Source organism: Leguminivora glycinivorella, chromosome 9, assembly GCF_023078275.1.
Source record: "Leguminivora glycinivorella isolate SPB_JAAS2020 chromosome 9, LegGlyc_1.1, whole genome shotgun sequence".
NCBI classification, from domain to species: Eukaryota; Metazoa; Arthropoda; class Insecta; order Lepidoptera; family Tortricidae; genus Leguminivora; species Leguminivora glycinivorella.
This window is the reverse complement of record NC_062979.1, coordinates 18,714,194-18,741,745: the sequence shown is the minus strand read 5'-3', so window position 1 is coordinate 18,741,745 and position 27,552 is coordinate 18,714,194. Positions and strand designations below refer to the sequence as shown.

Here is a 27,552-nt window from a genome sequence, read left to right as displayed (position 1 = left end):
GCTGTCATTGGAAAGTGGAAACATTTTCGTGAACGCGCGTCAAGCAGGAATGGCGCCCTAATTGTAGATAAACGCAAATTTCTTATTAATATTATAAGACAACAGCGAAAATGCATATAAAACAGGTAAAAAACCTTGTTGCGGACTGTTGTTACTTGAAGACATGGAGTATATTTTAAGTTGTCAGTTTAGTAAATGCTAGGAATGTGATACCGTGTTATGTTATTGTTTACAGGTGATAATTCAGGGTTTTAAGAGTTATCGCGAGCAAATCGTTGTCGAGCCCTTCGACAAACGGCATAATGTAGTGGTTGGGCGCAACGGTTCCGGAAAAAGCAACTTTTTTCACGGTAAGCTGTAAACATGATCTTAAAATGTAATGGTGAAGTGAGGGAGTGATTTATCTTGACTCATAATCATGTTCTCTTTTAATATATAATTATACAGTTCTTTTACTTCACACACGTGCCATGTCTACTCTACTCAAATCTGGAATTAGACATACCAAACAATATATCGTCACTACTTTTAAAAAACTTGTATATGTTCGTCTGTCAATGAAAAGAAAATTGTAGTAAGTATGTATGGAATGCATAATATAGACTTACTGCGTTTTAACTTTGAGGAACAGCGAGAGATACGAGATTTTTTAAAAGTAGTGACGATATATGGACATGAGATGATTAATTTCATATTCTTGCTTGTAGTAAATTTTGGGTAAATTGTGAGCAACCCACAATTTACCCAAAATTTACTACACTGGCAGTATTAAGTCCATTGATTTTAAAAATAACTACTTTCTTTAATGTAATCATGTCTATGGAAGTCCCTTTTATAAACTAGTTTCTTCATCTGAGGAAGTCCTGATTGTAAACTTTTTCTTTCTAGGTAATTGCTTATTGCAAAGATTAAGTTTTCTGCATTAGCCTGGTCCACACTGGAAGCCTGCCTCGCGAGGAAAATGTCTGTGATCATGCACACACTTTTGCTTCAAATTTCTTGCTGCAAATTTGTTCCGCAAGATGGCGGCCCTCGGTCAGCTGTTCAAAATAGTTAGATGAGGCGTGCAACCAGTGTGGACCCAGTTATTTACTAAAAAAATATTTATTTAGCTTGTCGAAATACAAACTTTGGTCACTTTTATTAGGCCCTCCTCTATTGTATGTTAAAGATATATTTTTCCGCTTTCAGCCATTCAGTTTGTGCTGAGCGATGAGTTCTCGCATCTCCGGCCAGAGCAGCGATTGGCTCTGCTCCACGAGGGCACCGGACCGAGAGTCATCTCTGCCTTTGTGGAAATCATCTTTGACAATTCAGACAACAGGATACCAGTGAGTTTCGGTTTTTGCTAAGTTTAGCAGACAATAGTGTACACAAATTATTAATTATGTTCTTAACAGAGCTAAATCTTTTTGTTAGCAAAGAGAAATAGAAGAAATAGTAGGAAAGCATGAAGCCCTTTGCTTCTTCTTTTCTTATGCGCACTGCCAAGAAGTGGAATTCCTTGCCGGCGGCTATATTTCTGAGCTTATATAACCCGGCAATCTTCTGGGCAAGCTCACTCCATCGTAGACCACGTCTTTGCCTTCGGCTAGTCTGTGGCCAAGAGTAAGCCCATTTATAATAATTAAAAAAATATATATATGTGCTTTACATGATTTGGCATAGAAAAGACATGTTAATCACTCTATTTTGCCACAGAAACATCTGAGTTTGTTTATGATGGTTAATGGTAACACTAAACTAACTTTAAGCAGAAATACTAAAAAAACATGTGTCAAATATTATGTGGAAAATATTACAGATTGAGAAAGATGAGATCTTCCTCCGGCGCGTCATCGGGTCAAAGAAGGACCAGTTCTTCCTCAACAAGAAGGTGGTGCCCCGGTCAGAGGTGCTCAATCTGCTCGAGAGTGCCGGCTTGTCCAACTCCAACCCTTACTACATTGTCAAACAGGGAAAGGTAAATAGACATAAATCATTATTATGTGTAGAAGTTTTTGAAACGTCCCACTTTGTCTTACAACACGTTCGAGATGTTTTGGTGTAAAATGACACATTTATGATCATTAGGGTGGAGCAAAAACACTTTTCTGGAATTAGCCAACCTAATAGTTATCAATCAATGTCCCTTAGTCTATGAAGCGTGCAAATTGTCTGCTTTTTAAATCAACATCTTCAGCCTCCGCATTAGGTTTGAAATTTTGAAAATCTCATACAAACCTGAAAATTCAACTTTTGAAAAAATTAGGTTTACGTCAATTACGTAAACACTTCTCACAGGTACACCAACGTTGTTAGACAGTAATGGTTAAATGGGTACTATATATATGTATATTATATTTTAGTTAGTTTATGTATGTATATGATTGTTTTTATGTATGTATATTGATGATGCATATAGTATTTAGATAGTGACTTATATCTATTTAAATTTCTGTTTTATTTTCCACACCAATTGTAAGTTTCTGTTTGGTCCAATGGTTGACTGGTAGAGAATGCCTTAAGGCATTAAGTTCGCCATTTGTACTTTATGTTGTGCAATAAAGGTTAAATAAATAAATAAATAATAAAAGTGTTTTTTCGCTCCACCCTAATGATTATACTGACTTTGCGATAAGAATCACCAAAATTGAGGCTGACATAGACACGAAGAAATTTTGTAGAAGCTACTGGTATATTTTCCTTAGCCTTGGAGAAAGGTTCCTCGTTATTTATGGTTTTCGAGTGGTGGCCTCAATGCAGAAAGGGACATGGACTGTAGAAACTGTACTTAGCTGCCAAACATGGGACTGAGCTAGCTAAAATAGAAAGATCACTGGGGTGCTCTAGGACAAGTAACAACAACAGTCTTCCTCCATACATACTGAAGTTTTTCTACATAATTATTGCAGTACAAATTATATCCCTTCTGGTATTGGCCGGAATAAGCATAAGGGACTATCTAAACACAGGCGACGCACTTCGTAAGACGCGGAATGGACGCCAGCGCCGCGCCGCCCGAGTGTTATTTGAAAAAGGTCTCCTCAGTACATTTTGTATAGGAAAGACGTAAGAAGCGCCTCAAGCGACGCGGCGACACGCTGCTGCCGCCACCGCTCCTCTAGGCGGCGCGGCTTACGTCTTTCCTATACAAAATGAACTGAGAAAACGTTTTTTATTTAAATTACACGCAAGCGACGTGACGCCCCACGTCCCTCGCCGCCCGTGTGTATTTTACTCCTAAGATTAAAATTTGCTTTCTCTTTGTTGTGTGGTTTACAACAACAGTACTTACATTTATTTCAGATCAACCAAATGGCCATCGCCCCGGATTCCCACCGATTGAAGCTGCTCCGAGAAGTCGCCGGAACTAGGGTCTATGATGAGCGCAGAGAGGAATCCGTTACCATACTCAAAGAAACTGTCGGAAAGGTACTATTTATAGACTTTTAGCCTTTTGGTGTCATGAAATGGACTTGTCTTACCCAAACATAGTACATGGTATAAAAGGTGATGTAACTGAAGCGGGCGTGTGGTCTAGTGGTAAAGACGTTAGCCGCGTAAGCTGAAGACCCGGGTTCAATTCCCGGCTCGGTCACCAGTGGGCCTTGCCGTTTTTTCTTTCGTGTATGATATCTATTTCAATTTATAATTTATATATAGTAGTGTGACTACTTGAAAAAAAGAACAAATCAAAAATAATTCAATACAATAATTTGATTTGTTCCCTAGTTGTACGTAGATATAGTTTAAAATGACCTCGGCAGGGGTCGGCCAGCCGCTGCTCGCCTCTGCCGGCCGCTGCCATTTCGGTGTCGACCCTTACATTTACAACAGCCCAGTGTGGGAGCACCATAAATGTTTTCATTTCAAGGGTTAAACAAACAACGAATCACTTTGAGAAAAGGTAGGTAGTGCCCTTCCGCTTTGCTCGGCTCGTCTTGGGACATGGTAGTTATTCGGCAACCAGATGCTTTCCTGCGCTTAATTGACCTTGTGTCGTTGGACACAAGGCATTTTCAATAGTGCAATATGACGACTACATTAAAAAAATGGAATTCTGTTTAGTTCGTCAGTTAGATAGTCTTAAAATACTGAACACATATTTTTCGCTTTATCTAATTAATGATAAAAATACAAAGATACAGGCTATCAACGTTCCGGAGTGGGGGCTTGTGACGTCACTTTTAGGTAAGAATTGTACCTAGACGTGACGTCACGCGAAACTTCAAGGCACTGTACCGTCGTAATTTTTCGTTTACGAGAAAAAAGGAAAAGTATGTGTCCAAAATTTTTTGATGATCTAACTGACGGACTAAATAGTTTTTTTTTCTACTTGTCGACTGTAATATGTCAATTAGGACACCACAGACTACCCTGTAAGTGCTAACTTTTCAGTGTTGGATACTCTATGGCAGTTCCGACTCAATTATAATAAGCTCATTATAGTTGACTTTAGTTAACTGTAATAATTTCAAAAAATAGAACTTCATACAATTTCTATACTAATTTGCGATACCTGGCAAATTTTCCTGCATCTGAAACACATTTTTTTTTATCTGTCGCGTTATCGGCCAATCAGAGACTGTTATTACAAACAATTGGTTGCTAGGTAATTCGATGTTGATACAACGGCGAACGACTCTATAACATTAATTTTAACTTGCATGAATGATGATATTTCCGTCCATTGATAATGAAGATGATGACTCGTAGAAAAAGTATTGTATACAATAGCTTTTCACTCTCGTACCGTACTATTAGGCCACTCAGCAACCTTCGTGGCCTAAACATGGTACTCGACTGAAAAGCTTTGTATTATATCACGATTGTATAAAATACTATTTTAGTCGTCATCCCAATTATTGTAATTATGTAATGATATTGATTATTTCCACAGGTGGAGAAGATAAACGAGTTCCTCCAAACGATCGAGGAGCGTTTGAAGACCCTGGAGGAGGAGAAAGAAGAATTGAAAGAGTACCAGAAGTGGGATCGCTCGCGGCGAGTGCTGGAATTCATCATACACGACACCGAGCACCGGGAGAACAAGAGGAAACTGGAGGAGGTACAGAATTTCGGGCATCTCTAGTGTATAAGATGATTCTCTCTCTCTCTTTAGTCTGTTTCTACTTTCTACCCTTGGGGCACATCTCGGACACTGGCGATCAAATATATGAAAGAGGCGCGTTCCTAGTACACATTCTAAGCTCGTGTAGGTGAACGCGTACCATGCTTGTATGAGTGATATATGACAGGTCGACTGTTCGCGTTTTTGACAGGAGGTAACTGTCAGGTAACTGAGAGGGGGTGGGCGGCACTTTCAGCGGGGAGCAGGAGTGGCCATACTGTACGATAGTACTCTTCATTATACTGTGCTTCGGGTGTAGGCTTCCTTCAACATGCGCCACTCGTCACGGTTCTGTGCGATCTGGAGCCACTTCCTCCCAGCAGTCCTTTTGATATCGTCCGCCCAACGCATTTGCGGTCTTTTTTGACGACGCTCTTCCCCCCATGGTCGCCATTCAAGTAGTATTTTATTCCAAGAGTCGTTTTTACGTGCTATATGGCCAGCCCATTCCCACTTCGATGTTGCTACGCGTTTTATCCGTGACTTTGCTCTGTTGTCTCAGCCACCTGTTCGTTTTACGGTCTCTCAATGTGACTCCAACCTGTTTTCTTTCTATCGCCCGCTGGGCAACACTTAACTTGTGTAGTGAAAACCCATGTTTCGGCTCCGTAAGTGAGAGCAGACAGAATGCATTGGTCAAATATGTGTGCTTTTTGTTCGGCATTTTGAAGGCAAACTCGAGATTGTAGTAGGCTGCCCAGGCTAGTCCTACACGTCTCTTGATTTCGTTGGTTTGATTTTGACTTCCAGTTACTATCTCTTGACCCAAGTATATATTTGTTGACGGTCTCGATGGCGGTATAGTTAAGATGGCTACGATGATTAGTAAAACTTAAAGGTGTATCAGCAGTGGGATCGCACATTTATTAAAGGTAGATTTTTATATCGTTGCAATACGGTTCACATGTATAATTTTCAGTGCATTTCGTTTTTTTTTGCAGCATAGAAGTACCAAGTTTTGACTTTTTTTATCATAGAGCTGCATACTTTGTGTATGTCTCTGTGTGACACTATTATTATTTAGTTTCTCGGTCGGAGTTATAGTTAAAGATCGTTTCTAGCGTCTAAAATAAAACTACGAGAGAATTGCCTCATTATTAATAATTTTAATAACCCAGTGGTTAATAATTTTGATATTTTAACTTGCAGTTGGAGAAGATACGCACCAACAGCGGCAAAGAGCAACAACACTATGCGGACATGGTCAGAGAGGCCCAAGACCATGTGAGGGAAGCGAGCAGGAAGCTGAAGGAAGCCCGCAAGGATGTGGCGTCTGCGCGTGAGGAAAAGGACATTTTATCCACGGAACAGCAGCAGTTGCTGCGAGAGAAGACGAAGCTTGAGCTTGGCATCAAGGACTTGAGCGATGATGTTGATGGAGACAATAAGTCTAAGGTAAAAATGTGCTTTTTACTTGGTTATTAAGACGTCACGGAGGCGGCATTCTGTCTTTGACACATTCTTCGCCCAGCCTTAAAAACTTATGGCGTCCCTACAAAAATCCAAACTGAAATATTCTTCTATTGAAGTGACAGATACCTTACGCAAAACGCTAATTTCGATTGTTGAGGTGGTCCCTCATTTCAGTACGTAATGTTTGTGCAAGACATTAGGGAATAGTAATTTATCAAGATTAGCCGGGTCCGCACAGAGCGAGGCACGTCGCGCGGCAATGTTCTCACGAGGCAGACGTACATTGTAGACGTGCCTCGGCCGAGGCAGGTTGCTTCCCCGACCAACGCGCGTACTGCCTTTGCCAAGACACGTCTGCAAAGCACGTTTGCCGCGCGAGGAAATTGCCTCGCGACGCCTCGCTCTGTGTGGACCCGGCTCTTAGGTAATAATATTATTGTTTAAGGCCTCTTAGCAAAATCTCCACTGATTTAGTGATTTCTATCCAACGCTGCATCACATTAAGATGAAAACTATTTTTTTTATACAGGAACGTGCCGAAGCCGAATTAAAGCGCCTCAGACAGCAGATATCGGAAAAAGAGAAAGAGCTAGAAGCCCTAAAGCCCAAATACGAGGAGATGAAAGCTCGTGAAGAGGAATGTACAAGGGCGCTAGCACTGAATCAGCAGAAACGACAAGAGTTGTACGCGAAACAGGGGCGAGGCACCCAGTTCACCTCCAAGCAAGACAGGGATAGATGGATTGAGAAGGAACTTAAGTAGGTGCATTCTTGTATTTAATCTAAATAGTGATTTTAGTTAAATTACTCCATCCGATTTGTACATATCCATGTATTTGGATTGCTACAATTTCTACCTTAACACGAGAAGAGTTACATTGATGTTTGCCAGTCGCTTTTCGGTGGAGGAAAACATCGTGAGGAAACCGGACTAATTCCAATAAGGTCTAGTTTACCCTTCGGGTTGGAAGGTCAGATGGCAGTCGCTTTCGTAAAAACTAGTGCCTACGCCAAATCTTGGCATTAGTTGTCAAAGCGGACCTCAGGCTCCCATGAGACGTGGTAAATGCCGGGATAACGCAAGGAGGATGATGAACACGAGAAGAGTAACTGTCATGTCAATTTGTCACTAAAAACGACGGAAAAATAGGGACCTACCTAAAACACAGTGGCGGTACAGCCATATAAGCCCAAAAGCCGGGCTTGCCCAAACATTTTTAAAACCGCGCGCCAATATTGGGTATTTATTAAAATTATCAAATTCTCCAAGTAAAGCGCTCGGCACAGACCACAGCATGTTGCAATGTTTTGCCGTGGCGCTAGTGCAGCGCGGAAGGAACGAGACTTGAAGTCGAAGCACGTCTTCTTGCTCGCTCGCACTCGTTGGCTTGCAACGGGGCTTGTTCTTTCATCCTGCTCTATGAGCACTTTGCCTAGCAAGCAATATAACTTTTTGTAGGTATATAATATATAGCACATTTGTTCCACGATTTAAGCCGGGCTTTTGGCATGAAGTGAGGTGCAAGATTGAGTGCGCGTTTGATGAACAACTTCAATATATTATTCAGTCGAAAGTTTTATTTGCGTTAAGTGAATGTGCTCTTCTTCGTTTGCTTGTTACTAAGTGCTTAATTCGTTTAAAACACCAATTGACAATGGATGAAGTTGTTCCTTGTGACGGTGACAAATGCGTACACATATTGCTCGACGAAGGGAAGGTAGTCATTAAATTTAGCCCAAAAACAAGACATTACCTAGTCTAGCCATAAGTTCTGTTACAAATAAACATATTTTTAAAATAATGTAATTTATTTACCACAAGTAAATGTTTATTTGTAGGTAAGTTAATAAGGTTTCTAAACAATATATTTTTTATTCAAAATGCCCGCCTTTAGCTATAATACATGCCTTCAAACGATCCGGCCACTCGTCTATAGATTTACGCACTGTCTCCATTGGAAAATTTGCCACTGCTACCTTCAAAGATTTTTTTAGAGAATCGATATTGGTATGGCGTATAGTCTCAAGTATACGTAAGTACCTATCACATATATTTATATCCAATCTTTTCTCAGGTCTCTAACCAAACAGCTGAAGGACAAGAAAGACCACGAGAACAAGCTCCGCGAAGACTTGCGCCACGACGGCGTCAAACTGACAGACCTCGAGAAGAAGATAGAAGAGACCACGAAAGAGATGGAGCGACAGCGGGTCGCTATCGACGAGCATAATAAACAGTACTACGAGTGTAAGAAGAGGAAGGATCAAGAGCAAAGCGCTAGGAAGTAAGTTTATCTTTTCTCAACTTTCGGCACGGCGTGCTAATCGAAGTTGCCGCTTTTCTACTTTGTCAAACAGGAAAACAGTAAAGAAAGCGAACGAAAGAAGCGAAATCGAGGTCGTTTCTTACTAAACCCAAGGTATGTAAAATATAAGACAGAGGTATAGATGCAAACTACTAGTAAACTAGTAGATAGATCGCTTAATAGTAACTTATTACCGTCGTCAATGGATGCCAGAGAGGTTACAAGTGCATTATATATTTATTTAAACTTTATTGCACAATCCAAAAAAGTACAAATGGCGGACTTAATGCTAGCCGGCATTCTCTACCAGTCAACCATGGGCTAAACTGAGAGATCGCGTTGGTTGCTATCTCTACGGTTAGAAGCATAATGCTCAAACTGACAGACCTCGAGAAGAAGATAGAAGGGACCACGAAAGAGACGGAGCGACAGCGAGTCGCTATCGACGAGCATAATAAACAGTACTACGAGTGTAAGAAGAGAAAGGATCAAGAACAAAGCGCTAGGAAGTAAGTTGAGTACAATTCGCAAATTATAAATGCAGACATAAATCGCAATGAAAAAATCATCAGTGATCGACTCTGGCCAACATGTGACTCGAACCCACATCTTTGGATTTCCGGTCCAACGCGTTACCAATTTCGCCATGTTCGATTGGCGAAATTGGTAATTTCATGACTGCGAAGTTAACTATTGCGACCGTGACGCATGTCTACGCCACTGTGACATAGTTATGCGCCACTAGCGACATCTTACGTTTCAAGGTTTACAACCTTTTTTTCAAAGAGGGGAAATGCATTACGAATACCACCCAGGTGCGTGGACGGGCCGAGGATGGTTATGTGGGACTCCCTAGGCTAATGAGACCCATGGCTAACCCACTAAAACCTCTCTGTCGCCGTCGCCTTGCTATACGACGGTACAGGCACTCCGAAGTACACGTCCGCAACCTCGTCAGAAAGTTTAAAACCCTAGCCAACCCTAACGGCCCAGCCACGACATTGGTCTAAGCGCGACAGCGGTGAGCGGCAGCCATACGTGCGAATGAAAAGTCCCATCGCTGTGTCTCGCTCCAATGTATGGCCGCCGCTCACCGCTGCCGCGCTTAGACCAATGTCGTGGCTGAGCCGTAAGGACGCCTAGCCTACCAAAAATCGCTCGTTAGTATAAAGACGGTTCCGTGGTCGTCGTTGAACGCATGCTAACGAGCGATTATTGGTCGGCAAACGCCGATTCCGTGTCAATTCGTTTGGGGAGACTCTTAGATGTCGTTAATTGTTAATTTGATTTCAGTGAACTGTGGCGTAAAGAAACTACTCTGACGCAGAATCTGTCATCGCTGAAGGAGGACTTGGCCAAGGCTGACCAGGCTCTGCGTTCCATGGCCGGAAAGGTATTCGATTATAAACCATATAGTAGTAGTAATAGTAGTAAAACACTTTATAAACTCTTTTTCCTGTGTGTTGTATTATTTTCTGGTACAATAAAGTGTTTTACTGGAAGAGATCCCTTAAAGGGATAAGTTCGCCTTTGTACTTGTAATAATACAAGTACAAAGGCGAACTTATCCCTTTAAGGGATCTCTTCCAGTTAACCTTTGAGCAATTGAGGGAGAATTGGAGATGGTACAGTGGTACATATACAGTGGTATGACGACCGGTCTGGCCTAGCGGGTAGTGACCCTGCCTGCTATGCCGCGGTCCCGGGTTCGAATCCCGGTAAGGGCATTTATTTGTGTGCTGAGTACAGATATTTGTTCCTGAGTCATGGATGTTTTCTATGTATATAGTATAAGTATTTGTATATTATATTTATCGTTGTCTGAGTACCCGCAACACAAACCTTCTTGAGCTTACCGTGGGACTCAGTAAATCTGTGTAAGAATGTCCTATAATATTTATTTATTTATACACGTTTTTTTTTTCTTTTTTTTAATTAAAATTAAGATGTTGTATACAGGGTAATAGTCCTTCATGATATGCCTCTCGGCGTACAAATGCTTATTCTACCTATAATACATCTATTCTACCTATAGTACCTATACAGCAGTCTAGCTTTTACGCATGCCTTAAAATTAATTTACAAATATAATATAAATTATACATTAGACTTAAAAGCTAACATCATTAACAAAATCATTTACATTATAATAACATTTCTTTAATAAATAAATTCTTTAAATGTCGCTTGAATAAATTAATACTACTATCCCTAATTTCCTTTGGTATCTTATTATATATTCTAGGTGCTGTACGAAGTATGCTTTTCCTCAACAGGGCAGTATTAGCAAGTTGATTATGAATTCTGCTGTTATCTCGTTCTCTTAACGTTACGTTACGTTGTAATTAAATTAACAATGAAAGTTAGCCACGTAGCGCATCTGTGGTGGAAAGGCACCCTTAGAGGTGAAGTTATTAGAAATGCTCGTTTAATTCACCTATTTACCAGGAAAACATTGCTCTACCAAATATTTTTTTTTCTAGCCAATTTTAAACGGGCGGGACAGCGTGCGTAAAGTACTAGAGACATTCCAACAGCGAGGGGGAGAGTGGGCTAAAATAGCCACGCAGTACTTCGGGCCCGTCATCGAGAACTTCACCTGCGACAAGACCATCTATACTGCTGTCGAGGTTGGTATCGCTTCCAACCCTCAGCAGGGTTAGCACAGCACATGATTGCCGCGAAAGTATGTCGCCGCGAGATAGACTACCCGTCATTATGCCATTAATACAGTTAGAAGGAGACGTGTCGTCTATCTCGCGGCGACATACTCTTGCGGCAATCATATGCTAGTGCTAGGCCTACTTTAAGTAGTGGCGCGAGTGTCGCGATAGGGCCAGCAGGGTTAGCACACGATTGTCCTTATGTCATTAATACAATTACAACAAGACGTGTGATCTATCTCGCGGCAATCATGAGCTAGGCCTACTGATAATAAAAGTCCAGTTAAACTTACTGAACATGCATATCCTCGTGGCGCCCAATGTACTTTCTAAAGTACATATTGTTTCAATGGAATTTTAACTTTCATGTAAACAAATAAAATATAATTTCTTTTGTTTCTAAAATTTTTCGAACAAATGAATTTGTATTCAATCTCAAGACAATAATAATCAGAATTCCCTAGCAAAAATTTTGTATGGTGGGCGCTGCGAGGATATGATAAATCGCTAAGATGTTGATGACGTGACATGTTAATTATTATTTTATGAATGACTAGCTTTTGCCCGCGGCTTCGCTCGCGTTAGGAAGAAACAAAAAGAAGCCTATGTCACCCTCCATCCCTTCAAGTATCTCCACTTAAAAAATCACGACAATTCGTCGCTCCGTTTTTCCGCGAAAGACGGACAAACAAAAAGACACACACACATTCCCATTTATAATATTAGTATGGATAGAAATAAAAATTAATAAGCTTCTACCTTGAAACTTGATAAGTGTAAAATGGAGATACATTTTTCGATTAGTACTTTTTACCTATAATAATATTTTATTTTACGGTATTGATTTATACAAGTTTACCACGGCTCTTTGACTGACTTGTCAAATTTGTATGAGAACTTGATCAAGATAGGCCTTAAAATGCTATGTTAAATTACATAATTTGCGGCAGTAATGATCAAGAGGGAAGGAAATATGCAATTTTATGGCAACAAAGTAGAAATTTAGACATGAATTCATAATTTCGATATGAGAGGATTCAAACTGTGGCAAACCAAAAGGGGAACTTATTTATTATGTCATATGGAGTATTTTTTTGCAGCTCTCAAATTATCTAAGTCGTTTTTTTTATTTACAGGTAACAGCGGGTAACAGACTGTTCCACCACATTGTTGAATCTGACACAGTGGGAACCAAGATCTTGAAGGAGATGAATCGTCAAAGTTTACCAGGAGAAGTCACATTCATGCCCCTCAACCGATTGCAAGTTCGGGATATGGTCTACCCTAACGACAATGTAAGTAATGTTAAACTAAAATACCAATCAATCATCAATAGTATTTAATAATATCTAGCTGGATCTAGCGTGAAATGAGCAGCCGGGCGCTCGTCGCCGGTCTACAGCCGCCGGCCGGCACAATATTCGCTCTAGCTCCTAAACCATTCCCGTGCCCATTATCAAACTTGGCCAAGATTATCTGCATAATATTAGCAATATTTAGGCAAAAAATAAAAAAAATTAAGATGGTCCAAGTTTGTAAATTTTCATTAAAAAAAATATAAATACAAAAAATATGAAATCCAAAAATGCACAATAAAGGCTTGTCTAACATATACACTTCAGTATTCAATTTGTAACATTATGTTGTCTTTATACGCAATAATGGACGTCAAAAATACCGTATACCGCGCAAAGGTGAAAATTTCAAAATTTAATAACTCATGAACTGTACTTCAAATGATAAAACTATTTGGTATCTGGGCCGAGGGCATACATAGGTATATTATCACCAAAAATTATCCAAATCGGAGATATCAACTTTTTTTACCTGCCCGCTTGGCGTGGAATGCCCCAAGACACGTTGGGAAATTAGATTAGGACGCGCAAAAGGCGGGCGATGCTCTTCTGTCAAATCCACTAGAGGTGCGACCATAACCATTACAATACCGATCGTAGGGCTGCGCTCATCGGTTATCAATACCTATTCCGGTAACATAATGGGATCCGACATTGTAGGAACCAAGATCTTGAAGGATGAATTGTCAAGAGAGAGGTCACCTTTGTGCCTCTCGTCTAAACAGATTGCAAGTACGGGATATATCCATATATGGTCTACCCTAATGATAATGTAAGTAACAAGGAGTATGTAACATAGTGGAAGTCAAGATTTGAAGGAAAAGTAATCGTTAATTGTTACAAGGAAGCTTCCCAAGGTGTCAATCAGAAGTTGCCAACGCTAAACAAAAAAAAATAGGTTATTACTTGTTAGCATTGGTGAAAGAGTAAGTAGTGACTAGTATGACTTTGTCGTTGAAACAATCCTGTTAGAGAAAAAAATATGAAAATGAAAATGAAATATTTATTTTTCAAGTAGGCATATTACAATGCGCATATGAACGTCAAATAAAGCTACGCCGGCTCTAACCCTACGCCTCAGCCTCGAGAATAGTGCGTTGGAGTCCCTCCACGGAAAAGTGAAACTTTTTTTCAAAATTCGAGTTGGCAACTCTGAGCGTATAGGACTGTCTACAAAACCAAACAAATCCCCACATCTAAAAAGTGCCCAAATACCTTTTTTATACCATGTCGGTGGCAAACAGGTATACGGCCCGCCTGATGGAAAGCGGTCACCGTAACCTATGGACGCCTGCAACTCAAGGGGTGCCACATGCGCATTGTCGACCCATTAGAAACTTGTACACTCTATTTTTGAAGAACCCCATACTGTAGTTCATCGGGAATTACATACAATTACAACAGAGCAGATAGTTAATTTAGAGAGAGAGAGAGAGAGAGAGAGAGAGAGAGAGAGAGAGAGAATTATTACAGGGAGCTCATTCCACAAGCCGGAAAATACCTGTTTGTAAAAACCGCATTTATAACTAACTTAGGGCCAGTTGCATCAACCACATTTGACAGACACGTCATCGTCACGCAGCAGACATCTATGGAATTTCCCATACAATAAAATTTAACGAACGCTTTAACGATGACAGACGGTTTGATGCAACCCGCCCTTAGTGATGCGATGACGGGTGATAGAGATGTAGGTATGGAAGAGGATGCAAGTGTAGGTATGGGCAAACAAATGATACCATATATTTACCATTATGACGACCGGTCTGGCTCAGTCGGTAGTGACCCTGCCTGCAAAGCCGCGGTCCTGGGTTCGAATCCCGGTAAGGGCATTTATTTGTGTGATGAGCACAGATATTTGTTCCTGAGTCATGGATGTTTTCTATGTATATAAGTATGTATTTATCTATTTGAGTATGTATATCGTCGCTTAGCACGCATAGTATTAGCTTTGCTTAGTTTGGGGCTAAGTTGATCTGTGTAAGGTGTCCCCAATATTTTTTTATTTTACAGAACGCTATAGCCATGGTACAGAAGCTGAAATACGACCCGAAATACGCGAAGGCGATGAAGTACATCTTCGGCAAGACGCTCATCTGCAGGAACCTGGAGTGCGCCACCGAACTGGGCAAGCAGTTCCACCTCGACTGCGTAACTCTTGAGGGTGACCAGGTAATAGCCAAACTCTTGTTACCCTTTATATAGAGAAAATTTAAGTTTTGAAAAAAAAAAAACCCGACATAGTGGGTTTCCATCAAACATGGCTAAGAACACTTCCGACTAATTCAGCTTTCCAAATAAAAAAATCTACATAGGTTCCGTTCCGTCTGTTCCGGAGCTACGATGCCACAGACAGACACGTCAAACTTATAACACCCCGTCGTTTTTGCGTCGGGGGTTAAAAAATTAAGTTGAAGACCTATGATGGCTACGATCAACTACAGACATCATTTAATTGCAGATATTTTATTAGTCGAAACTCGCAAGCATAGTTTGTCATTGAAGAACTCTTGACTAATTTTTTTTGCTAAGTTATGTTTCATAGGGATTTCATATGGAAAAAATTTGACTACACATTGAACTATTTCCATGCTCTGTTCAAAACGGCAATGTTTGACACAACATTTAGTCAAATGAAATCAAATTAAAATTCTAATTTAGAAATCAACGTTGAAAATTAGCTTCTCTCTTTCCCCAGGTATCATCAAAAGGTTCCCTCACCGGGGGTTACTTCAACCAGTCGCGCTCCCGTCTCGAGATGCAAAAGACCCGCTCCGAGCTGATGGAACAGATCACATCGTTGGAACAAGAGCTCAACACGCTAAGACAAGAACTCAACAAAACTGAAGCCAGCATCAACAGTATTGTGTCTGAGATGCAGAGGACAGAGACTAAACAGGGCAAGGCCAAGTAAGTACCATGTTTCATTCTAATATATGTATTGGATACTAAGGTATCCGAGCTGATGGAACTAATCACTTCGTTGGAACAAGAGCTCAACAAAACTGATGCTACTTTACAACAGTATTGTGTCTGAGATGCAGAGAACAGAAACTAAACAGGGCGAAGAAGCTCTTATTCTTCGTTGAAATCTCATGACTTTGTGTACCTGCAAGAAACTTAAAGCAGAACTTTTGTCATCAAACATTGTCGTATACTTAGACTGGACTGTATGTAAACGCCTAAAAAGGACAAGGACCGTAGGCGAAGCCCAATTTTTTTTTTCATTTACAGAGACATATTCGACAAAGTGAAGGCCGACATCCGACTGATGAAAGAAGAGTTGGCATCCATTGAGAGGTTCCGCGGTCCTAAGGAGCGATCTTTAGCTCAGTGCCGCTCCAGTCTTGAAGCCATGCAGGCTACTAAGGAGGGACTTGAGTCTGAGCTTCATCAGGTAAATAACAACTTTTATTCAAAATTTTAGGTAAATAGTATAACACTTTATCATTTCCACGTTTTTTATTGCAAGTGTGATGAGAAACATTGTGTGTAACTCGGGCATAAGAATATTGCAAACTCGAGTCTTTAAATCATTTCGGAAAGACTATATTCTCGCTTGCAATGTTTAACTTACGACCCATGTTACACAATGTACTATAATATCATATGACTTGACTATAGTATTTAAGTCAGAACAAAGGCGTCAAGGGCCTCTTTGTATTGCAATTATTTCTCAGTGTATTATGCTGGGTCAAAGAGGTTTGATCGAAAGTAGTGTCTGAATGAAATTTAGGTTTTGTCATAATAAATACAAACCAATACCTATTTCACCTTGATTTTTTTAAAACATGATAATTATATTCTCAGGAACTAATGGAACAACTATCAACCCAAGACCAGGGTAAAGTGGACGAGTTGAACGATGCCATCCGTCGACTAACCCAGGAAAACAAAGAGGCGTTCAGCGCTAGGATGAACCTCGAGGCCCACAAGAATAAGCTTGAGAATCTGCTCACTAACAACTTAATCAGGTATAGTATGAACTTACGGCCGTAATTTGAACAAACGGTATTGTTCCTTTTGTGCACTAAGCATGAGAGTTTTTATAAGTAATCCGGACAAACCCGTTGCAAAAACCAACTGTACTATCTTAGGGCCCCCTCACATCTAGCGTCTCGCGAGCGTCGGGTCGACTGTATGGCAAAGCCTTACGCCGCGTCGGCGCGACGTCAACGCGGCGTCTTTTTCCATACTGTTAGCCCGAACCTACGCTCGCGAGACGCTTGATGCGAGGGGGCCCTTAATAATATGATTTTAATTCATAAAAAAACCATTCGGAGATAACACGTGTTGCGATCTCTAAAAAAATATCTGCAAAAACTATCCCAGGCGTATACATAGTTTTGGTCTGTGGGACACTTAACGCAAGTCCAGAGTAAAATGGACTGGTTGAACGATTCCATCCGCTGATCAACTCGAAAAAAAAATGAAATTCGTGGGGCATAATGAATGACTCCCCATTATAGGTATTTAATTTAAATTTAATATTACCCAATGATATTATTTTTGTCTAAAACAGACGTAAAGACGAGCTCGTCCAAGCTCTCCAAGAAATCTCCGTCGAGGACCGCAAACGTCGCCTCGCCAACAGCGAGTCGGATCTCGCGGCCGCCGAGAAGCGCATCAAACAGATCAACAAGGAAATGGACGAAGTCGAGAGGAAGGTGCAAGCTGCGGTGAAAAATGAGAAGGGGCTGAAGCTTGAACTGGATAAATGGAGGAACAAGGTTAGTCTGTAGTTTGTCTTCTAAAATAGATGTAAAGAGGAGCCGGTTCAGGCTCTTCGAGAAATCTTTCACGAGAACTTCAAACTCCAGGAGGAAAAGACAGTTTTACTGAGGTTTTTTCAGCTGATGCATATACTACTAAGGTCCTAAGGCCCATTTGCACCAAGGAAAATGGAGGGTTAATCCAGTTCTCCTTTATTTTACACAGGAAAAAGAAGCTCAAGACAAAATGGAAGAAGACGCCAAAGGTCTCGAGAAGATGGCATCGAAAGAGGTGCTGCTGCAGGAGAAAATACAAGAGTCTCTCGACAAGATCGCGGCGCTCGGAACATTGCCCAACGCGCCCGAGCTACACGCCAAGTACCAGAAGATGTCGCTGAAACAGGTACGTACAAGCTCACCTCGGACAATGGCGTTCAAATATATGAAAGAGGCGCGTTCCCACGCAATCAGTCTAAGCTCGTGTAAGTGAACGCGTACCATGCTTGTATGAGTGAGATATGACAGGTCTATCGTAACCGAAATGGATATGTGCGTGATATAGCTATATCACGCACACTGTAAACTGTAAACATGTAAATATGTTAGAGCCAACCTTGTAACATACACAAAGACCCGTACTCGCTCAGAAAACAGCCGAAGGTTGCCCGTGTTAGTTGCTCCTACCCATAGACTCGCGAAGGTTCGAAAGTCGCTCAGTGTAATCGGGCCCAAAATATACAATAAAATTCCTCATGACATTAAAGCTATAAGAAACGATTCGCTGTTTGTTAAGAAACTTAAACTTTTGCTCCTAAGTCAAGCATGTTATACTGTCGAGGACTTTATGAAATGATGTATGAATGTAACTATTTCTAAATAATGTAATAATATAATTATAGCTGGCACAATCATTATTATTATCTCAACAAAGTAAATGTAGACTTAAGTATTCTTTATAATGAATTTAATTAATAATGTAAGTAATTTATTATTTTATTGTGTACCTTTTAACTTCCTATTTCTGTGATAACCTGATATGACCTGTAAAATGTTTAATTTTTACCAATAAAGAAACTGAACTGAACTACAGTTAAAGTCGAATCCCACGGGAGGAAAAGGGGTGGTGCAATTCCTATCCGTCACCACACAAGACAACACGGGGTGATAGTATTTATAAATAAATAAATATTGGGGGACACTTTACACAGATCAACCTAGCCCCAAACTAAGCAAAGCTTGTACTATGGGTGCTAGGTGACGACATACATACTTAAATACATCCATGACTCAGGAACAAATATCTGTGTTCATCACACAAATAAATGCCCTTACTGGGATTCGAACCCAGGACCTTGGCAGGCAGGGGTGGTGGCCCACCAACTGCGAGAGACCGGTCTTCAAATTTAAATAATTAAATGTTTGAAACTTTACATGTAGTTTCTAAAATAATATTTTCTCACACAGCTGTTCAAAGAGCTGGATAAAGCCAACCAGCACCTCAAGAAGTACAACCACGTGAACAAGAAGGCCTTGGACCAGTTCATCAGCTTCTCCGAACAGAAAGAAAAGCTGTACAAGCGGAAGGAGGAACTCGATATTGGGTAAGTAACTTAGTTCAGTGACCTTCAACTAACCAAGGACCCGCGTGGTAGGCACTCGTGAACTTTGCTCAGATGCCGGACAACTCGCTGGGCGGGTCCTCGCCATACAAGCGGGCAGTTATAGATAACGGCGAGTTTCTGACGTAGTGAGCCATTTTATGTCTGGTAGCAAAGAGGATTAAGTACTATATTATTATGTATTATTGCCGAATCCTACACCGGGGCAAACGACGCAACGGAGCCACGCTGTTACGTCATCGCCCAAATCAATTGTTTAGTTGTAAACTTTATTGTTTTTTTTTTTCATGTTCTTATTTACTGTTTTTTTTTTATTTAAGTATCATGATGCATTGGATTTATCTGTAATGTCATTGAAATATGTTTTCAAATAAATAAATAAATTATAGAGAGTTACTGTCAAAGTAAAATATGTAATCACAGTGCATAGACTACATCTCTCGACACAAACTTAATACTTTTAAACCTAAGTTTTGACAATTTGGCCCATATTCTTTGCTTGATATGTGTTAAAATGACAAATATTTATATTAGCGCCATCTAGTCGAGCGACCCCCAAAGGTGTAACGCCATCTAGGCCACCGTACCTTTTCCTATATGGTTCTGAGGTACGTTTTTTTCTTAAACTGTAGCTGTCTATACGGAGTTACATATGTCTTTGTCTGGTAGTGAATGTGTTAACATGGTCACTAAAATATTCCTGAACCTAAATAGTATATTATTCGATACAAGTACGGAAGAGAGGAAATTCGAAACGAGTGGCAATAAATTTAAACACTAACTTACGGATTCCCTCTGTGCGGAAAAAAAGCACCATTACGTGTTGTAACAGATTTAATAAGTTTAGTATTTATCGGCGATATAAAATAATTTCATAAGTAAATAAATGTATTTGAATAGTGTTTAAAAGGTTAACTTTTCCTATGTGAAAATTTCAAAATTTTAGAAACTTTCCGTCGGCATATCAGTAAATAGAATCCTTTCCAGTTAATGCTATATTATATACTTAATTCGCATAAATACAATCGAAATGCGTACGCAATGTAAATACTCGTTTAAAACCTCTTAATTCTCATTTAGTTTTTGCAATATCTTGTCGTAGATTTTATCCTTAGCGTTGTACGCGTACAAATAGTCCAAATGAGTGAAGTCCTTTAAGAAATTATTTCCGATCACATTAGGCAGCCTTCCTCTCAGTATTCTTACGTCCTCCTCAGCCGATAACATATCGTTGTCGCTATAAAACAATTCCATAGGAACTGTTATCTTTGTCACCTCGTAATCAGGCGGTGAAGGGACACCGTATTCCTTCATGTTTAATTCTTCTCCAAAATCAAATCTACAGAACCTTCCAGAGTTCACTAATTGTCCATAATGTACAAATTGGGCCGCTGAACCTCCCGTAGGCATATGTCCTAATATCACAGGCAAAAGACTGCCGTTTATATGATGGTCGTTCCCTTCCAACATGTATAATAACGTTTCACAACCATCTGGAGCGTAATTGCAAGCGGTAGCTGTGATTCTGTTTATGAAATCCATGCTTGGCCATTTCGTCTTCAAACTAGAAACAAAATATCCGAGGAAATTTAAATATGTCGAAACTTTTCTCACGAAAGGACTTCTCATGTTTCTCATCCAAGCAACGGGTGATAAAGAGAACATCATCTTAATTTTCTCGTTGTATTCGGGTTTCATCGAATTCATTACTAAGAAGCTTGTTGTACCTTGAGAATGTCCGACGTAGTACAAGTTTTTGCTGCCAGTTGCGTTTAGAACGTAGTCTATCATAGCAGGGAGGTCATATAGTCCGATTTCTTCCCAAGTAAACTGCCAGAAAGCTCTGTTTCTCGCATCTAGCTCTTTATGGTTCATTGCGTGCTTGTTCCCTCTCGCGTTCCCCATCCACACGTCATATCCGTTGTCTGCTAAAATGTAGCCCAAAGCTTTATCAGGCCCTTGAAGAACCCAACTGTCTGAAGACTCAATAATTCCGTGCATCAGAAAAACCACCTTTCCATTAGGAGTGGCATCTATTCCTTGTAGTCTATGTACGGTCAATATGTAACCATCTTCGGTGGTAACGTTGTGCTCTTCCATAATATAATCATAAGTGGACGCAAGTTCGGTGATAGTCAAAAAGGAGTCTTGTGGCATAGCACCTCCATCTACCCATCCTAAATTGAACATATAATCGACGCCCCATATAAAACCCACTATATTTGATACACTATTAGTTATATCGGACCATGATCGGAAACTTCTGCCATTTTGCTGATATTCACATTCTCTACCAGATACTGAACACAAAACTGCCAATATAATTACTAATTTCGAATAATCCATGACGGACTATCGACTGTAAAGTTTGGAAACTACTGAATAGATTTTAAATTGCCGACATATTTAAAGTGCAATGAGATGTCATTAGCCTGATTTTTAAGATACTTAAAGTTTAAGTACTCGTATGGTGGTTTTGACACCTTTAGATTATGAGCACTTCTTTTTTTAATTTGTTGGTCTAATCTACATAAATAGTATTGTTTAAAAGTGTCTTCTATGTAATATACTGTCATACTTATTACTGTAAGATAGGAACTCGTTTTGAATGGCAAAGTTATATTACAATATTTGCTATCCGAATCGTTGTGGGAATTAAGTATAACACGGTTTCATACGATATTAGCTAAGTTAACTAGATTAATACGTAACAATAGGAACATATTATTATTATTATTATTGGGAGCCTATCATGTCCCACTGCTGGGCAAAGGCCTCCCCCTGCTTTTTCCACTCTTCCCTGTGTTGAGCAGTCCTCGGCCATTCTTCCAAAAAGGAGTCTAGCTCGTTCCGCCATCGCATACGTGGTCTGCCGGGTCCCCGTAGGAACATATTAAGAGTAAAGTCAGTAAAGTACAGTACGGATGTAGTGCCGCCTTAAAAGCCTTTCCTTCGCATTTTTACGGAAACGTTCGTATTTGTCATGCTAGTTCAGACAATGTCAGTACGTCTGGTACTCAGACTGACTGAAATAGCATGACACGTTCGCACGTTTCCGTAGATTAACACATTCGTGGACACGTATGCTATAGCATACGCGTAGTCATTTGTTTCCATTGGTCTATGACAGATGACGTCACTAGCCGTCTGTGAACGTGCTAAAGTACCTTCCGACTTTTTGTTGTATGCGACACACTGTAGATATTATAGCAAATAATAGTACATTACTACAGAGGCCGGGACAAAGGGGGTTGCCGGCCGAAGACAAAACGAAAAAAATTTTTTTTGTATGAAAACGCACCCAAAATCAAATATTGTCTAGGGCAGTCGGCACGTCTATAAAGCCCCTTATAGTTTTTTTTTAATTGGCTAAATACCTGGATGTTATGTCACAATTATCTGTGTTTGGAAATTGAAAAAGAGGACTTTGCCGGCCTTGGCCTGCAAGGTTTGTATGAAATTCCATTATCTATCAATCGTCTAGCCGCACCTGCAACGTCATACTTCGCTGCCAATTATAAGGCACATAACATCAATATTTCATACCATGTTTGAGAAAAGATTGTTTTAGACTTACAACATCACCTGTTTTCAGTGGCGAAAAAATCCGAGAGCTCATCGAAACACTCGAGCACAGAAAACTCGAAGCCATACAGTTCACGTTCAAGCAAGTCAGCAAGAACTTCACGGAGGTTTTCAAGAAGTTGGTACCGCAGGGTAGGGGCAGTCTCATCATGCGCGTAGCGACTGACGATGGGCAAGAAATTAATGCTGACGTGAGTAGATTCTTTATTATATTTGTACATTTAACATTTAGATGCCTCAAAAATAAACATTGAGAAAGATTTCTAAGAAATATACTTAGCACAAGATCTTAGTTATTATAGGTTTTTGAAGCGAATCTTCTAATGCGACTTGGAACTGACAGCGTTAAATGTTTAACGCTTTCAGTGTTGCCAACTCGAATTTTGAAAAAATGCTAGACTGATGCCAGGAATATGTCAAAAATATGCAAATTTTTGAAGTCAAACTCTCGAACTCGTGCTTATTTCATGAGTTTATGTTTGGTTTTTCAATAATTTGAGCAATTAGCAATGTAAAATATTTAAAACAGTAAAAAGATGTAAGTAACTAAACGCAAGAACGTGACAGTTACTTGACAGAATGTTTTTTAACCCCCGACGCAAAAACGAAGGGGTGTTATAAGTTTGACGTGTCTGTCTGTCTGTCTGTCCGTCTGTCTGTCTGTCTGTTTGTCTGTCTGTCTGTGTGTGTGTATCTGTCTGTGGCATCGTAGCTCCTGAACGGATGAACCGATTTAGATTTAGTTTTTTTTTGTCTGAAAGCTGAGTTAGTCGGGAGTGTTCTTAGCCATGTTTCATGAAAATCGGTCAACTATTTCGCAGTCGGGGGTTTTTCAAAATTTTAATTTTGTGGTTATAAGGTTATGTCACGAGTTTCACATCACACTCTGTGGTACTACAGTATAATTTCTAAGTTTGGAATTTCTTTTGACAATGATTATCGTTTTTTTACAGCGGGCGAACGCAGACCAATTCACCGGCGTGGGCATCAAAGTGTCCTTCACTGGCGGAGAAGGCGATATGCGAGAGATGAACCAACTCTCCGGAGGACAGAAGTCTCTTGTAGCGTTAGCGCTTATCTTCGCTATTCAGAAGTGTGACCCTGCGCCTTTCTACTTGTTCGATGAAATTGATCAGGTATGTCACTGTTTCTTGGTGCATTAATGTATAACTTCGCTCTGTAGTGATGTCATACTAGAGGGGAAACGACTCTCAAGAGGAAAAAGAACACTAATAGCGTTAACGCTTATTTTCGCCAGGCCAGGGGCAGTTATACTTAGGGCCGGTTGCACCAAACCGCCTGTCACCGTTAAAGCGTTCGTTAAATTTTATTGTATGGGAAGTTCCATCCATAGACCTCTGCTGCGTGACGATGATGTGTTCAGTCAAATGTGGTTGATGCAACATGTCCTTAGTCTCGCGATCCAAAGTTTTTCGCGATTTGTGACTTTTCTAGCCGGAATTTTTTTACGGTCCCATACAAGCTTTTGATCCTGGATAGGAATGGGATCGATTGGCGTCAAAAAAAAAGTTTCTAAAAAATGCCCTTTTTCTCGCACCCTGTATGTTTTTTCAAAAATCTGTAAATGTCATTTTTCATCAATTTGAAATCGATGGATGGTCCCCTTAGACCATTTTCACGTAGGACTACGGGATCTCATAGCTGCCCTTACTGACCCGCTATCAAAATACACCCTGTATAATACATACAATGAAATAATTATAATATTGATAGATATTCACTCTAAGACCAAATTAAATTATTTTATAGGAAATATTTTAATTTGTGTTTTTTAGTAGACACACTACTATTATTTAACTATAAACTGAAATAAATGTCATATACAAAGAAAAAATTACCAAGGCCTCCAAGTGTCCGATGCTGGATTCGAACCAGCGTACTCCGTTATAGCCACGGATGCCTCAACCACTCGGCCAACCGGTCACGGCGGCAAGGGTCGAAATTTTCAAGTATATGACACAATTACCGAAGGCTTAACGGCGCCCCCTGCCATCTCTGAGGTAGAACCGGAACTAGTTAGACCTCCTAACTGAATCAAACCATGTGATTACGAGTTAGCGAAGAGAGATGGCGCCACCATATTCACTCTAAGATCAAATTAAAAATTAATTAAATTATTTATTTCAGTTTATAGTTAAATAATAGTAGTGTGTCTACTAAAAAACACAAATTAAAATATTTCCTATGAAATAATTTAATTTGGTCTTAGAGTGAATATGGTGGCGCCATCTCTCTTCGCTAACTCGTAATCACATGGTTTGATTCAGTTAGGAGGTCGAACTAGTTCCGGTTCTACCTCAGAGATGGCAGGGGGCGCCGTTAAGCCTTCGGTAATTGTGTCATATACTTGAAAATTTCGACCCTTGCCGCCGTGACCGGTTGGCCGAGTGGTTGAGGCATCCGTGGCTATAACGGAGTACGCTGGTTCGAATCCAGCATCGGACACTTGGAGGCCTTGGTAATTTTTTCTTTGTATATGACATTTATTTCAGTTTATTGATAGATATTATTCGAATTCTTGTTTTAGTATTTGCTTGCGTAACAAACGGTTAAATAAAAACTTATTTGGAGCTTGTCTGATATTATTTTCTAGGCCCTGGACGCGCAGCACCGCAAAGCGATCGCGAACATGATCCACGAGCTGTCGGACTCGGCGCAGTTCATCACCACCACCTTCCGGCCCGAGCTGCTCGAGCACGCGCACAAGTTCTACGGCGTCAAGTTCCGGAACAAGGCACGTCACTACCATTTTGTACTTTGTATCCTTTCCTATACTCTGTACTTTTAGATACTTAAAAAAACGTAAACAAACAATCTGTCTCTAAGCACAATATAATAAAGAGTACTATCGTACAGTATGACCACTCCCGCTCCCCGCCGAAAGGGCCGCCCACCCCCTCTCTGTTACCTCACAGTTACCGCCTGTCAAAAACGCGAACAGTCGACCTGTCATATTTCACTCATACAAGCATAGTACGCGTTCACCTACACGAGCTTAGACTGTGCTAGGAACGCGCCTCTTTCATATATTTGATCGCCAGTGTCCGAGGCGTGCTCTAAGCTACTTTTTTTTTTTTTATGGGATAGGAGGCAAACGAGCAGACAGGTCGCCTGATGGTACTTGTTTTTAAACTTCTTATTAGGCTTAAGGAGCCCTTTGAGGGTAGACTTTGTTTACGTTTATTTAAATACCTAAAGATACAGACTATATGCCCTCGACGCGCAGCACCGCAAAGCGGTCGGCAACATGATTACATGATACACGAGCTGCTCGAACACGTGCACAAGTTCTACGGCGTCAAGTTCCGGAACAAGGCACGTCACTGCTATTGTACTGTCCTCTCCTAGGCTCTCTCTCGAGACGCGCAGCATCGCGAACATGATTCACGAACTGACCCCGTAGCCGAATGGCATTTCTGCGACGCGAAACTCCGCAGAAATGTAGTCTGGCTCTGTCGCGCCAATACGCAAGAGCGATAGAGATAGATAGCTACGAAAGAGATGTTATCGTGAGCGTTTGTGCATTCGGCTACGCACACTGTTCATCACCATTTTCTTAATTTTGTATTTCGGCGGGCGTAGCACACTAATGGGATAAACTTTAACGCAGTTACAAATACGAGTAGTGCAAAAAGGACGACCTGACGTTATATCGTTTATCACGCGACCGTGCTCGCCTGCCTGACCTGATTCTTTTTGTTTTTACACGAATACCCAACACAGGAGTGTGTTCAATATTTTTTTATGTAGTCACACTCCTAAATTATAAGTACCTACTTAAATTATAAACTGAGATATCTTACGCTAAAGAAAAAGTAACCTAGTACACCGGTGGCCAAGCCGAGAATCAAACCCTGGTTTCATCCGCGGCTCAAGTCTTTACCACTGGACCACCCGGCCAATCACTTGGTGGACTAAGTAACTAGTTTTTCAGTACAGATGGTCGTTTTTTTACGCACTAGTTCGAGAAGTGGTTCATTATATGCCATGTCGAAACTTCGGAGGCTCATCTGTACTGAAAAACGTCGTACGATACACGTGCGAAAAGGAAATTCGTAACTCGTGTCGATTTAAAACACTCCCTTCGGTCGTGTTTTAATTTATCGACACTCGTTTCGAACTTCCTTTTTTACGCACTTGTATCGTAATGTACTATTTCAGTAGGTACAGATGGTGCTTTTTTTACGCACTAGTACGAGAAGTGGTTCATTATATGCCAGGTCGAAACTTCGGAGGGTCATCTGTACTGAAAAACGTCGTACGATACACGTGCGAAAAGGAAATTCGTACTTCCTTTTTTTCCGCACTTGTATCGTAATGTACTATTTTAGTGTATTATATTTTAGGAAAGCAAGTAATAATCATACCTATTTTACTTTCACAGGTATCTCACGTGGACTGCGTGACGCAAGACGAAGCTCGCGATTTCGTGGAGGACAGCGTTACACATGCGTAAACTGTCAAATGCGACACCAATCTACGAATATATCAGCAGAGACATTGGACATTGATGTTCAAAATGACGCCAAGAGTCTGACCACTGATCATCAGTATAACTCTGTCACTAACTAAGCTACAGTTGTATGCAGAAACTTTGTAGTTTTTGCGAAGTCGTTCGAATTGATCGCGAAATCTGTGTTATTTTTCAAAGATTCAAGAAAAAACAAGTAGGTACCGCAAAAAAAGACCATTTGCTGGTGCATTTTCGCTAAAAAATGAAGAGTATATTCTCTAGTATTTAAATAAATCTTTACAAATGAGAGGA

General features: G+C 40.4%; 2 protein-coding genes across 2 annotated transcripts; one reads left to right on the top strand and one right to left on the bottom strand.

Annotated features, from left to right (window-relative positions):
- Positions 1-22: 22 nt before the first annotated feature.
- Positions 23-27,552, top strand: LOC125229545 (structural maintenance of chromosomes protein 3). Its single transcript, XM_048134409.1, has 23 exons — positions 23-125; positions 236-350; positions 1,192-1,331; positions 1,805-1,963; positions 3,289-3,414; positions 4,883-5,050; positions 6,263-6,508; positions 7,056-7,285; positions 8,602-8,811; positions 10,126-10,225; positions 11,316-11,462; positions 12,632-12,790; positions 14,864-15,022; positions 15,549-15,760; positions 16,085-16,247; positions 16,661-16,824; positions 17,373-17,580; positions 17,789-17,965; positions 19,027-19,163; positions 22,777-22,957; positions 23,720-23,902; positions 25,381-25,521; positions 27,172-27,552. Exons 1-23 carry the CDS (start codon positions 111-113, stop codon positions 27,241-27,243), a joined length of 3,612 nt encoding a protein of 1,203 aa, XP_047990366.1. The 5' UTR covers positions 23-110; the 3' UTR covers positions 27,244-27,552.
- LOC125229546 (lipase 1-like) lies at positions 20,019-21,511 on the bottom strand. The gene has a single exon (XM_048134410.1). It carries the CDS (start codon positions 21,369-21,371, stop codon positions 20,247-20,249), a length of 1,125 nt encoding a protein of 374 aa, XP_047990367.1. The 5' UTR covers positions 21,372-21,511; the 3' UTR covers positions 20,019-20,246.